The sequence below is a fragment of the Gymnoscopelus microlampas genome (genome assembly GCF_963454915.1).
Source record: "Gymnoscopelus microlampas genome assembly, chromosome: 23".
Classification (NCBI taxonomy): domain Eukaryota; kingdom Metazoa; phylum Chordata; class Actinopteri; order Myctophiformes; family Myctophidae; genus Gymnoscopelus; species Gymnoscopelus microlampas.
The window spans coordinates 9,426,025-9,440,319 of NC_139960.1; the positions used below are offsets into that span (position 1 = coordinate 9,426,025).

Below are 14,295 nucleotides of genomic sequence, written 5' to 3' on the forward strand. Positions count from 1 at the left end.
TGGGCTTGTAGATCTGCTATTTTTGGCTAAAGTTCTCCTCAGAAAAGGGATGCTAGGTTTCGAGTGGTTATGGTAAAAAGAAAAATCATATCACATAAAGATTTGGCGGACCCCCTGTAGTAACTCTGAGGACCCCCTAGGGGTCCCGGACCCCCTGTTGAAGACCCCTGCTGTAAACTGAACAAAAAAAAAACGTTTTTTTTCTTTTTTTCAAAAGGGCACTTCTGGTCAAGAGGGCAAAGGGCAGGTGCTCTAGCACCACCTAGAGTCTATCTGTGCACGTCCCTGGGTTGAAGGGATATTTCCCTTTCAAGCATGTTTGGGCTCATTTTAACCTATTTAAACCCATTGTAACTTCAAACTCTGATTTCTCTCTCTCTCTCTCTCCTCCACCCCCCTCCCCCCCAGTAGAGGAGCAGGTGGTAGGGCCCAGAGACCTTCAGGTCTTTGAGTTGGGACACAGCTCTCTCAGACTGACATGGAGTCAGGCCACCGGGGACGTCACCGGATACCGTCTACTGGTCACCCCGCTCAGCCCCAAGGGACTGCCGCTGCCCTCACAGCAGAGACAGGTGAGGGGCCGTGTGTGTGTGTGTGTGTGTGTGTGTGTGTGTGTGTGTGTGTGTGTGTGTGTGTGTGTGTGTGTGTGTGTGTGTGTGTGTGTGTGTGTGTGTGTGTGTGTGTGTGTGTGTGTGTGTGTGTGCGTGCGTGCGTGCGTGCGTGCGTGCGTGCGTGCGTGCGTTAGCCAGTGGTGGAAAAAGTACTCAAATGTTTTACTTAAGTGAAAGTGTCAATACTGCAATGTAGAAATACTGTGTTAGGGTACGCTCCCACTGCACTTTTATTTTACCTCTGGGGCAGAATCTGCCAATGCTTTGTCAATGCAAATGCGTGGATTCACGCAAGAGCAGATTTTTCCGCTTGTTGCGCAGACCTTGCGTTTATCGGCTCTACACGAAGAAGCATAAAACTGCTGGAGGCAGGAGCTGATTTTCCCCCTCTGTCCAATCGGGTGAGTCGAAGGCGGACCGTCCCAAGACTCAGGAAGCACCATGGTGCTCTCAGTGGACCAACTGGTTGTAGCTGTTGCATCTCACCCAGTACTTCATGATTTGTGCACTTGGGGTTCGTACATCTACATACACATTCAGATTTAAAATATAAAGTGCTTACCCCATGGCCACGGATTTTGCGCAACCGCTAGGGTTGCGCAGTTGAAAGCATACGGAGAAAATGACCACTGATTGGATTAAAATGCTTTTTATTGAACAATACGGAAGATACGGATACTTATGAGGGCCCGTACATGATTGTAACATTCGTGGCCATGGGGTAAGTACTTTATATTTTAAATCTGAATGTGTATGTAGATGTACGAACCCCAAGTGTGTAAGTGCAAAGACATTTTTTTGTCTAGTGGCTAGTGTCTAGTGGCGGTGCGGGCTACGGGGACGGTCTTGAATGTGAGTGACAGGTGCGTCACAGCGGTTTTTTTAGAATCCGCTGACTGCAAAAAACTGTGGCCGCGCACAACCTGCGTTTAACAGCGGCCAGCCAACTTTTGGTGAGAGCGTGCCCTTACAAATAAAAGTCCGGAATTAAAAATTCACTTGAGTAAAAGTACACAAGTATTTTTTTTATCAAAATGCACTTAAAGTACCAAAAGAGTAAAGTAGGCTACCCATTATGCAGCATGTCCCATTTCAAAGTTTTCAAATGACAAGGTTGGGATGTGCATGTGCATGTGCATGTGCATGTGCATGTGCATGTGCATGTGCATGTGCATGTGCATGTGCATGTGCATGTGCATGTGCATGTGTTTGGTAGCCAGGACATACCCACAGACTGGTTGTTAGACCACCTTAACTGTACCTTTAATATATTGTGTCTGTTAAAGTAGGTTTTTTCCCTATCAACCAAATATATAAATATCGATACAGGGCGAAACATCACATCGATATTCATATAAGTATTAGAACATTTGATAAAAGGTGACAAAGAAAAACCAGACTCAGGACACAGGCAGCCATGGATGTAATGAAATATCTTATTCAGACAGAGAGAGTGGGAAGGTTACAGTATCACAGGTATTGGTAGGCATCATCGGTCGTCGTCTCTCTCTGCCATTAAACAGAGAAAGCACTGGTCTTTAACAGCGTCCAGTAACATAAACATATGACATCATTGAAGATACATCAAGCGTCCAGCCGTCAGAGGAGTAGTCCTGCTATTGGTGGATAGGATGAGTACGTCATCGTCAGATGAGGATGATGATGGTAGATGATGATGATGATGATGATGGTGTGACAGTTTATCTTTGAACAAACAGCGTCCACATGTCTCGAACAACACGTTAGCCTCGGCTCTGACCTGTCTGGTCAGAGGTAACTTCGTGACACTGCGAGAAGGGTTATGCATTTGGAGCAGAACACCGAGATATGGTGTTCTTAAAACAATAGATAACCACAGAAAGGCCTGTAACTAATTTGACCTTGCATAGACAGAGACAGGAGAAATAGGGAGAATAGAGTACATGACAGAATTTAGGCCAAAATGACAGCATTATATTAATTTGACATTTAAAGCAGGTCTAGGACATTAGACAAATTATGATTAATCAAAATATTTCTATCAAGCCTACCTTTTCATCATGATTTGGATAGGGTCAAAGGGCAAGCTGATTGTACCTTGTGACATTATTCAAACCAAACCAGACACAGACAGGCAAATCTTACAGTGACAAATGACCTAAAGGGCAAATGGATTGGAAGTACAAATGTATTGTAAGGACTGTATACTTTAAATCGAAGTGTAGATTAACAAACCTTACATTGTGACAGATATTACTTTGAAAGGACTGTATATAATGGTTATTCATTCAATTAGGAAGTAAAACAGGGTTATATTTCATGAGATTTCGAGACACATACGACAAAGTTTTTCCCGGGTATTACCTTTTGTTTAGTGGAGTCGTGTCTAGCTCTCCACCTGCAGCGTTCAGCAACAGCTGATTAACAATTCACATCTCCACTAACAAATAATTTTATTATAATTCAAAAATCTCAGCTAATGTACCGTTCCAAACAAATCTTTTCAAAATATGTTTGGATGTAATCAATTTTTTAGCACCTGTTATTGACCCATAGCCCGTTTTGGTTGATAGAGTGAGGGGAAATTGACCAGGCTGACAAGTTTTTGAAATTGGACTTTGACAAGACACCTACGTAACTGATCAAAGACGATTCTGGACAATTCAGATAAGAGAATTACCCCTCCTCGTGTTGAGCTGGTCCAGATACTTTAACAAGTTTTTAAGTATTTAAAATGAAACGGTACACTTCTGACCTGTACTTTTACTTGTTGGTAGTAGGGCTGTGTCTAGCCTTCCACCTGCGGCCTTTAGCAACAGTTGATTAACCATTCACATCCCCACTAACAAATAACTTTACTTTATTTAGGGAAAAACTCAGTGGAATGGCCCCAAAACCCAGGAAATACCTCCCGAATGTAATACTTCCCTATTGCATGTATATGGGGTTTATTTTGGTAGGAGGAATCATGTTAATGGATTAAGTAAGTACAACCTGAGTAAATACAAACTGTTTGTGTAATTTTTCAAATGTTTTCAATCTAAGTATATTCAGCAAATCAAATCAATTATTCATCTACAAATCTCTCCCCTTGTCACATTCAATGGGGAATGGATGTGACATGGAAAAGAAACAAAATCAGATTTAAACACAATGGGAACATGAAAAATGTAAAAGAAAATATGGAAATATTTATTTGAGGTTCCATTCTGAAGGGTACATTCATTTCCACCGAGCTTAGGACAACTGTGAAAATGAATGACTCTTCACTGATTTATTCTTTTATCCTTCATCTAAACTAAAAACAAACAAATGCATTCCAGGATTCGTATCAATATGTAAATCAGTTGTGGGGTTGTACCCCACTTACCTCCGAGGTCAAACTATTTACAGCAATACGAATTGGCCTGGAACGTGAGGCATACTGTGTTTTGTTCTGAAAATAGACAAACAAAAAAAATGACAGTACAAAAGAAAACAAATAAAGAAATACATATATTCATATATCTATATACATATATATAATAATTTTAAACCTTCCAATTCCCTCAGATACCTATAACCATACATGGCGTTACATCATATGGATATAGTATATATGAAAGAATTATGATTAAAATGTTTAAAATTAAAATATAACAATGACAAAATTAAAATAAACATATTCGTTGCGAAGAGTTAGAGCTAGATAAAGTACATCAAAATAAATTGAAAAGAAAACACAGACTTTGGAAAAAAATAAAATAGCAGATCTACAAGTTTAGTCAAAAATGATCAAATATCTTTAAAACTTTAAAATAATTCTTCTTATTCATCATTAAAATGTTTCCAAAGAATAGTATAAAGAATATTATAATATTGTAATGTATTTAATCTAATATTCACTGATAAGTATTGAATTCAATGGAATCTGTAGAAGTGACCCTGATAAGTATTGAATGTAATGGAATCTGTAGGAGTGACGTGGTAAAGTCACGTGACAGGGAAGCTGATACTTCCTGTTGAATGAATTCTGGGTAATTGAGTCAAATGGAGTGTAAGAGAGACCATTAAAGAAAACCAAAAAAAAATTAGAACTTATTATTTAAGGAATATGTCTATATAGACATGTCCATACATGTGGCGAGGGATGGAACTAGAATGGTCAAAATATGGTTACAGAGGTCTGAGTTTAAGATATAAGTACTGCTTCTTGCAGCAATGAAACCACAGAAAATAATCAGCATTCCTGGGTTGAGTTTATTAGTCGACTTAGTCTGTCTAGCAGACGAATGAGCTCTTGTGATTGCTTAAATCAACCATTTTTATCGATTAATGGTCTACCACACGTACAATAATTTATGAAAAACATATCCCCGAAAATCAATAATTTGTGAATGCAAGTCGACCAATATTCATAATCCTACAGAGTAAAATAGATATATTAGTTCTCGTGACAAACATTAACACAAAATTAATTTACGCGAATGACGAGGGGTCCGCACACTTATCAACACTTGATCCACCCTCCCCTGGTGTGAGACCAGCATAATGATTTATACATGTACCTAAAACGTTCTCGTCGAACACCCAAAGTTTGGATCGTGGGTTATTCTAGATGATATGATCAGAGGTACACCATAAATCCATATACATATATACATACTCATACAGGGCGGAACCTAGCACAAGTATCTATATATAAATAAAGAACTGGAAATATTCAGAAATGAGAATATCCAGCTGCTTAGTCAAACACCAGTGTAAAAAATATGGAGGATGTCCAGTACAGATCGTGCGGTTAACATAACCTTCTTACGTCATTATCCTACACTTTTCCATAGCACAAGAGGGCTGCTCTCACAAAAAATTACCCTGAGCATGTCAGTCAACAACTTGTCAACACATTAACAGCACAAAAGCAACTACGAGCAGCCTAAATGTTTACCGCGGAGAGGAAGGAAGAGAAAAAGAGAGAGAGAGAGAGAGATGGAGAGATGGAGAGAGAGAGAGATAGATATATAGTGAAATATTGTATTTTTAAGAACGTTTAGTCTAGAATCTATTCATGGCAGTGGATACGGGCGCTCTAACAGACTATAGTTAAAGTTTGACACGCTCAAAGCCCTGAAAAGATTCCCCGTTCAAAAAGTTTTGAAGAACGAAAATAAATGATGAGTTATATAAGTGACCATCTAGACCATATATACAAAATATATATATACATTATATATATATTCAAGAATGTTTTTCATGAATTTAAAGGGGGTTATAAAACATTTTAGTTTAAATCAAAATTAACAAAATTAAATTAAATCAAAATTAAGGAGTAGTCTGTTCATAAAGTCTTGTTTGTGTAACATAAATGAAACAATATTACAATTAAAAGAAAAAGATTTAACTCTTGAAACGTAATGTCTAATGATTATCACAATCCCTCTTTTGACCTGACATAAAAGTCAGGAAAATGAGCGATTTGACCATAAATGGTATCTTGCAGTTATACCTATATATACACACATACATACATATGCCTGTCGATATACATATACCCACAGATACAAAGAACTACTGGTATTTATATCCATACGTACGCATCCTGTAGGCATCAAGGTAGCCCCATGCCGGGTCACACATACTGTACGTATGTATATATATACAAAAAAAACACAGATCTACGATCTATAAAAAATATCTGTATTTTAGAAAAAGGTTCACCAAAAGATTCCTTGTAAGCGTTAATCTGATATAAAGGTTAGTGTTGTATTTTTAGCATGAATTCGTTTCGAGGGAGCGAGTTCTACAAGCTACTGTATGCTAGATGCTAGATGACCCCGGAAGTATAAGCTACCGGGGTTTCCCATAAATCGCCCCGGAAGTATAAGCCCGCAATGATTTATGGGAAATGAAGTCATCTAAAAGCCACATAGAGAAGTCAGCGACAATTATTCTGAAGTTGAATAGTTGACAAGGAGGAAACGTATTATTTAAAACGTATTATTAAGGCCCAATATTTTTACTGGTTCAATTAATTAGAACAGAAGGTTCAAAGAAAGGAATATAAAATGTATTATTAAGGCATTAAAACATTATTGTTAAAGCTCAATATATATTAAATGGATTATAGATGATTTTAATCTACAGTGGTCAAAATAAAACCGGTCAAAGGTAAAAAATCTATATACGCTCAGAAAGAGACAGATAAGATATAGTAATCAATACGAAATCCACCGAAACAGAACGTAGTAACAACAAGCAGTAACCAGTATATAACAAAAGGACTGACTTGTGAATTATACATGTAGGTAAGAAATCGCTGAAAGGACCTTAATAAATGACCACTAGATAAGAGAATTTATGAGACATTAGGAATGTCTTCCCAGGAATATAGGTGATAAAACATTTTTACTTGACTGACTCCCTGGCGGAGCTGTGTTAAACAGTAATTTAAAAACAGGCTTATAATTTATGAGACAAATCGTTCGGTAAAGACAATAAAATAAAATAAATAAAAAGGTATACTCATCAGATCAAGGTTTACATGGAGAAGTTACGTGGAGATCCCAATCACTGGACCATGGTAAAAATAAGAATAAAAAGATATACTCATCAAATCGATGGTTCAGGGATCCTGACCCCGATGGCTGGACCATCTGGAATTTGAGACATGTGGAGAGTCAAGGGGCAAGTCCAAAGGTCCAGCGATCGCGTCCAGGTCCAAAACAAAATAAAATAAAATAAAAATGTGATACTGTTCAAAGATAACCTTCATCTGAATAGAAGTGATAAATCGTTACACCCAGGGCTGGTTCGTTTGATACGTATTAAAACATGGTCTGCCAGGGGAAGAGAGTCTGACCGTACAGTTCCGGTCAATAGCTCAGTTCCCCCCGTCCACCCTGTTTTAAACATATCCGGCTTCGAGGACACAGGCAGCCATGGATGCAATGAAATATCTTGTATTCAGACAGAGAGAGTGGGAAGGTTACAGTATCACAGTGGTAGGCATCATCGGTCGTCGTCTCTCTCTGCCATTAAACAGAGAAAGCACTGGTCTTTAACAGCGTCCAGTAACATAAACATATGACATCATTGAAGATACATCAAGCGTCCAGCCGTCAGAGGAGTAGTCCTGCTATTGGTGGATAGGATGAGTACGTCATCGTCAGATGAGGATGATGATGGTAGATGATGATGATGATGATGATGGTGTGACAGTTTATCTTTGAACAAACAGCGTCCACATGTCTCGAACAACACGTTAGCCTCGGCTCTGACCTGTCTGGTCAGAGGTAACTTCGTGACACTGCGAGAAGGGTTATGCATTTGGAGCAGAACACCGAGATATGGTGTTCTTAAAACAATAGATAACCACAGAAAGGCCTGTAACTAATTTGACCTTGCATAGACAGAGACAGGAGAAATAGGGAGAATAGAGTACATGACAGAATTTAGGCCAAAATGACAGCATTATATTAATTTGACATTTAAAGCAGGTCTAGGACATTAGACAAATTATGATTAATCAAAATATTTCTATCAGTGTCCTTATATGCTCTCCTTTATGTGGACATGAATAAATTGGTGTGTGTGTGTGTGTGTGTGTGTGTGTGTGTGTGTGTGTGTGTGTGTGTGTGTGTGTGTGTGTGTGTGTGTGTGTGTGTGTGTGTGTGTGTGTGTGTGTGTGTGTGTGTGTCAGATTGACCTGAAGGGGGACGTCTCCACTACGCTGGTCACAGAGCTGGGTCCTAAGACCCGCTACACTCTCACCATCTACGCCATCTACCCCGACCTGGTGGGAGACTCTGCTGCTGTCAACGTCCTCACGCGTGAGTCTCACACTACAGCGTCACGCTAAATACCGGAACCGCTGCCTACCGGTCCGCTGGTCATCAAATTATTGGCTTAGGAATGCGACAAAAACAAAAAAAACATCTGTCAATTGAAGTCTCCATGGGGTGACTAATCGATAGGAAAAAAACATTTTTTTGGGTCAACTATCCCTTTAAGAGTCAGCCATGTGTCCAGCATAATATTTGATTTCCACTGATTTCCAAGATCTTTGTTCGTCCTCTAGTTCCTGTTCCTGTGGTCTCAAACTTCCGGGTCATCGAGGAGGGTCTGTTCTCTCTGCGGATGGCCTGGACCCCTCCACTGGGAAAGATCAACGCTTTCAAGATCTTCATTCCTAGATGTATGTACAGAAATACCAATCCTCTCGTTGGTTCTAGATGTATGTACAGTATACTATACGTATCTTCTGAACTCATTAATAATACTGCGTGGCTGGAACTATTGATTATCTTCTTGGTGATTATTATGTCAATAACTTGTTTGTTTTTTTGTATTTTGTATTTAAGTTTGTATATTTTACTTATTTTTATATCGTCGCTGTCGGGCAGAAACCTCTTATCTCCATATATAAATGAACGCCCCTACTTGATCATAACAGTGTCACACAAAAGCATCAAAAGCAGCAGATCTACAAGCTCAAAACGCAGCGAGAAGCGACACGTTTTGATGCTTTTGAATTTGAATCTTGAAAAGTAACTGTTTTGGACGTATGAGGTTTCCACCCGACAGAGACCATATTGTGTACATCAATGAATAGACTAAGTCATTTAGTCTAATTAACCATTCAAGCCCTCTTTTAAAATATAATAATATAATAATATAATGATATAATAATATAATGATATAATAATATAATAATATAATGATATAATGATATAATAATATAATAATATAATAATAATTATAATTATATATAATAGGCTCTATGCACAGCAGCCATATTGGGAATGAATTGGGCCCCTTCTTTACTTCCTTCACAGGTGATACCAATGATACCAATTAAGGCTCTGTTCCATTTAGTGTGGCATAGTGGTTGTCTTATTTTCAAGGACCCCCATAACTCTGAGAGTGTACAAATGGAACCAAATGGACCCGTAAGGGTCCATTTGGTTCCATTTGTACACTCTCAGAGTTACACACTCACCATAAGGGGCCATTTGGGAACCAAAATGGAGTGTTTCTAGTGAGCCAACATGCACGATATTAGCACCCTGACCAGAATGGAACAGAGCCTTCATTAGTATCATTGGTAACACGTGTGAAGGAAGAAGAGGCCCAATTTCTTTCCAATATGGCTGCTGTGCATAGAGCCTATTGTTTCATTTGTATACTCTCAGAGTTAAGGGGTCGTTGAGATTTAAAAAGTGTGTTGGTCATTTATATTAAATCAAGCTTTAGATATATTTTAGGTCTCAGATGTTTAGTTGTAAAGAGTTGATATTGAGGCGACATTATTATGCCACACTTTGTCCACAAGGTGGCAGTGTAGTCTTTGTAAATGGACTGACTGTGGTTCTCTACAACCATTTCTAATAATGATGAGAAAAATATCACACACAGTGTAAGCGTTTATTCATGAGTTGATGTTTGTGTGAATACATTTTTTCAGCCAACAGGCCTGGGTTCGCGTACGAACAGCTGCTTCCCGGAGACGTCTCCTCCCACGTGATCGACAGTCTGGAAGAAGATAAAAAATACACGGTCACCCTTTACGCCGTCTACCCTCAGGGGCCCAGCGATCCCGTTTCAGTCGTGGGCAAAACACGTGAGTTCTGTCGTCATTAGGTGTTGCCTTTTAGTAACTAAGTGCACCTACTCAAGTATTGTACGCAAGTAACAATACTTGAGGTATCTTCACTTTACTGGAGTATTTCCAATTTTCAATACTTTTACTTCTACTCCACTACATCTCAGAGACAAATATTGGACTTTTTACTCCACTACAATTATTTGAAAACTTTAGTTACCAGTTACTTAGATTTTGATTATTATTACAAAACATTAACCACTTCAGCTCTAATTGAACTTTGGCTCTTTGAAAATAGACAATAGACAACGCATCGCAGTGTGACGCGTTGTACATCTGCTATTTTCAAAATATTTTTTTCCAGTCAGTAGGATACAACAGCAGTGACGAGTAGACACACGATTGTGTGGGGATGAATCAATTGGCATAACGACTAAATTGGGGAGAAAAAGGGGGTAAAAAGATAAATAATAATAATAACTTGCTCTAAAATACCCAAACATGTGACATGAGTTTGTTGGTCATTTATATTAAATCAAGCTTTAGATGTATTTCAGGTTTCAGATATGTTTAGCTGTAAATAACTGATATTGAGGCGACATTCTTATGCCACACTTTGTCCACAAGGTGGCAGTGTAGTCTACATAAATGGACTGACTTTAGTACTCTTACAGTGAGTTCACACATTTGGATTCCTGTAGATCGTCTATTTTAGGGGTTATTATTTTAAGATTAGAGCATTTGAAGGGGTCAAACTATCAATATGTTCAGAAGCATCTTCCATATAACCCTATATTGGTCAAGGATATACAGTGAAGCTGATTTTTATACATTTTGAACTTGTGAAACAGGGACATTCTGCACACTGAGTAGTTGTACCTTTTTCCCCTGAAGTACATTTTGATACCAATACTTTTGTACTTTTACTCAAGTGCATTTCAAATCCCGGACTCTTGCTTGTAGCAGTATTATTATTTTAAATTGGGTTATAGAGTATTTCTACATTGCAGTATTGGTACTTGTACTTATGTAAAACATGTGAGTACTTTTTCTACCACTGGGCCATACAGAAAAAAGTCAGTGATATTTTATTTAGCTTTAATCCATGTCACCTCAAACTGTGTCCTGTCCACACACCACTGTCCAATGACCTGATGAGTGTGTGTGTGTGTGTGTGTGTGTGTGTGTGTGTGTGTGTGTGTGTGTGTGTGTGTGTGTGTGTGTGTGTGTGTGTGTGTGTGTGTGTGTGTGTGTGTGTGTGTGTGTGTGTGTGTGTGTGTGTGTGCGTGCGTGCGTGCGTGCGTGCGTGCGTGCGTGCGTGCGTGTTCCACAGTGAAGCTGATACCGGTGCAGGAGCTCCTGGTGCAGAACGCCACCACAGACACGGTCCAGGCGCGCTGGGCACCGGTGAAGGGTGCCACGGGGTACCGGCTCACCTGGGCCTCCCCAGGTAGAACTCTGTACCATGTGGGGTCAATTTAAAGCTGCAGTCCACAACTATTTGAACCACTTAAACCCATTACGTTAGCACCCACTAATAGTATGCTTAGTTGAACAGGGTCCCCTATAGCGCTGGTTCTCAAACTTTTTCATGTCAAGGACCCCCAAAGTTACACTTATTAGCCCACAGACCCCCATTTGAAAAGATAAGCCAGGGACCCCAATAAGAGAAGATTTTTACGGCTCTCTAGCGGTGATTCTCAACCATTTTATTTTCAAGGACCCCCAGTTTGACATGCATTAGGCTACGGACCCCCATTTAATGGCATTCATACCTCTGGGACCCCAATTCATATTGTAAAATCAATGTTAATTTAACTCTGAGAGTGTACAAATGGAACCAAATGGACCCGTCACGTAAACGTTGAAGACCCCATGTGCTCTATAACTAAATAAAACGTGCCCTGCTTTGCATTCATCCATCCGCAGATGGCCACATAGAGAACATCAACCTGGGGGAGAACTTTAACTTCTACATGGTGCAGGGTCTCCACCAGGCCTCTGAGTACACCGTCACCATCAACCCCATCTTCGTGGACGTGGAGGGGCCCGTCACCACCGTCACCGCCAGCACATGTGAGGAGGGGTCCCTGCGTGTGTGTGTGTGTGTGTGTGTGTGTGTGTGTGTGTGTGTGTGTGTGTGTGTGTGTGTGTGTGTGTGTGTGTGTGTGTGTGTGTGTGTGTGTGTGTGTGTGTGTGTGTGTGCAGTGGCGTGCACAGACATTTTGAGGGGCAGGTGCTTTTCCCTCTACACCAATACCTCTTTGCCAAAAATAGCAGATCTACAAGCCCACAACGCCTCGCAGCGCGAGGCGTTGTGAGCTTGTAGATCTGCTATTTTTGGCTAAAGTTCTCCGAAAAGGGATGCTAGGTTTCGAGTGGTTATGGTAAAAAGAAAAATCATATCACACAAAGATTTGGCGGACCCCCTGTAGTAACTCTGAGGACCCCCTAGGGGTCCCGGACCCCCTGTTGAAGACCCCTGCTGTGCCCTTTTTTCAAAAGGGCACTTCTGGTCAAGAGGGCAAAGGGCAGGTGCTCCAGCACCACCTAGAGTCTATCTGTGCGTGTGTGTGTGTGTGTGTGTGTGTGTGTGTGTGTGTGTGTGTGTGTGTGTGTGTGTGTGTGTGTGTGTGTGTGTGTGTGTGTGTGTGTGTGTGTGTGTGTGTGTGTGTGTGTGTGTGTGTGCTCGCGCATGTGTGCATGCATGTCACCTTTTTCACACTCATTCCACCTTAATTCTCTTCTCTTCTCTCTCTGTTTCTCTCCTCTCTCTCGCTTTTTTCTCTCCTCCCTCTCTCTCCTCCCTCAATCTCTTCTCTCTCTGTGTCTCTCCTCTCTCTCTTTCTCCGCACTCTATCTCTCTCTTTTCTCTCTCTCTCTCTCTCTCTCTCTCTCTCTCTCTCTCTCTCTCTCTCTCTCTCTCTCTCTCTCAGTGGAGAGCAGTTCGGTCCAGACCCTGAAGGCGGTGGCGGTGAACACCAACAGTGCCGTCATCTCGTGGAACAGTGTTCCAGGGGCCACCGGGTACAGGCTGGCATGGGGACCCACTCCAGGTGACACCATGCCATCTGTCTCTCTCTCTCTCTCTCTCTCTCTTACAATCACTCAATCTCTCTCTGTGTGTATATCTCTCTCTCAGTGGTGTAAAGTAACTAAGTACATTTTACTTAAGTAAAACATTGGAGTACTTTTTCCACCACTGATCTCTCTTTCTCTCCCATACGCACGCATGAACAGTATTATAGTGGCCAGGTCTCTGTAATCAGAACCCAGTCCTCTATGATGACGCATGCTCTGTAGATTCTAAAAAAAACATTACTTCTCCGGCCATTGGTGGGAAAAGTACTACCTTTTGAGTAAAAGTATCAATACTGCAGTATAGAAATACTCTGTTACAAGTAAAAGTCGGAATTCAAAATGTACTTGATGTAAGAATGCCTCACCGTCAACACCAAATATGTTCTTGGTGTAATGTATTTGACTGCCACTGTAAAGCACTTTGTAACCATGTTTTGAAAAGCGCTTTATAAATAAAGTTTATTATTATTATTATTATAAGAAAGAGGGCCAATTTCTTTCCAATATGGCTGCAGCTGTGTGTACATAGAGTAATATTCTAGCTGTGTAATAGGCTCTATGCACAGCAGCCATATTATCACTTCCTTCACAGGTGTTACCAATGATACTAATGAAGGCTCTGTTCCATTGGGAGGCATACGATAATCCGACATCCCGTTTCTCCGACTATGTTGCATCCGCGTGCGGTTAGGGTTAGGGTGCGGGTTTGGTATAGGGTTAGTATTGGAAACGTCGGAGGCATGCGCTGTCGGAGGAATGCGCTGTCGGACTAACGTATTGCACCCGTTCCATTTAGTCTAGCACAGTGGTTTCCACGACCCCCATAACTCTGAGAGTGTACAAATGGAACCAAATGGACCCTTACGGGTCCATTTGGTTCCATTTGTACACTCTCAGAGTTACACACCTGCAAGGGGCCATTTGGAAGCCCATGACCCCAACTGTAGACCCACTGGTGTAGCAGAGTGTTTCCAGTGAGCCAACATGCACAATATCAGCAACCTGACTCTGTTTGACCAGAATGGAACAGAGCCTTCATTAGTA

The 14,295-nt window shown here is 40.6% G+C and overlaps 1 protein-coding gene across 1 annotated transcript in view; it reads left to right on the forward strand.

The window, feature by feature from the left end:
* The window catches only part of col7a1l (collagen type VII alpha 1-like), a 148,432-nt gene that overhangs the window by 25,646 nt on the left and 108,491 nt on the right, over nucleotides 1–14,295 (forward strand). The window contains exons 7-13 of the mRNA XM_084050160.1: nucleotides 409–572; nucleotides 8,269–8,398; nucleotides 8,647–8,763; nucleotides 10,033–10,188; nucleotides 11,504–11,620; nucleotides 12,100–12,246; nucleotides 13,107–13,226. Of these exons, the coding sequence (XP_083906286.1) occupies nucleotides 409–572; nucleotides 8,269–8,398; nucleotides 8,647–8,763; nucleotides 10,033–10,188; nucleotides 11,504–11,620; nucleotides 12,100–12,246; nucleotides 13,107–13,226 (951 nt within the window). The remainder of the gene's footprint in view (nucleotides 1–408; nucleotides 573–8,268; nucleotides 8,399–8,646; nucleotides 8,764–10,032; nucleotides 10,189–11,503; nucleotides 11,621–12,099; nucleotides 12,247–13,106; nucleotides 13,227–14,295) is intronic.